At 66.5% G+C, this 239-nt stretch overlaps 1 protein-coding gene across 1 annotated transcript in view; it reads left to right on the top strand.

The window, feature by feature from the left end:
- ABCA2 (ATP-binding cassette, sub-family A (ABC1), member 2) overlaps nucleotides 1-103 on the top strand; it is a gene marked incomplete at both ends in the record, with an annotated part of 20,426 nt that extends 20,323 nt beyond the window's left edge. The window contains 1 exon segment of the mRNA XM_010143649.1: nucleotides 1-103. This exon segment is cut by the window's left edge and continues 4 nt beyond it. Coding sequence (XP_010141951.1) covers nucleotides 1-103 — 103 coding nt within the window.
- Between the last annotated feature and the right edge of the window lie 136 nt (nucleotides 104-239).

Raw genomic sequence — 239 nt, 5'->3', positions numbered from 1 at the left:
ATGAGCCCACCACAGGGATGGACCCCAAGGCACGGCGCTTCCTCTGGAACCTCATCCTGGATGTCATCAAAACGGGTCGCTCCGTGGTGCTCACATCCCACAGGTCCGGGGGAGCTTCTGGCTGTGCCCACGAGGCCTCTGGGCACCTGGGGTGCTGCGCGGGTGGGAGGGGTCCCCGGGGAATGGCATTTGGCAGGGGCATGGGGAGCGGGGAGAACCTGGGACACCCGCTGTTGCCT

The sequence above is a fragment of the Buceros rhinoceros genome, unplaced genomic scaffold (genome assembly GCF_000710305.1).
Source record: "Buceros rhinoceros silvestris isolate BGI_N320 unplaced genomic scaffold, ASM71030v1 scaffold10129, whole genome shotgun sequence".
Classification (NCBI taxonomy): domain Eukaryota; kingdom Metazoa; phylum Chordata; class Aves; order Bucerotiformes; family Bucerotidae; genus Buceros; species Buceros rhinoceros.
Note: the sequence above shows the minus strand (reverse complement) of the source record. Positions and strands in the feature narration are given on the sequence as shown.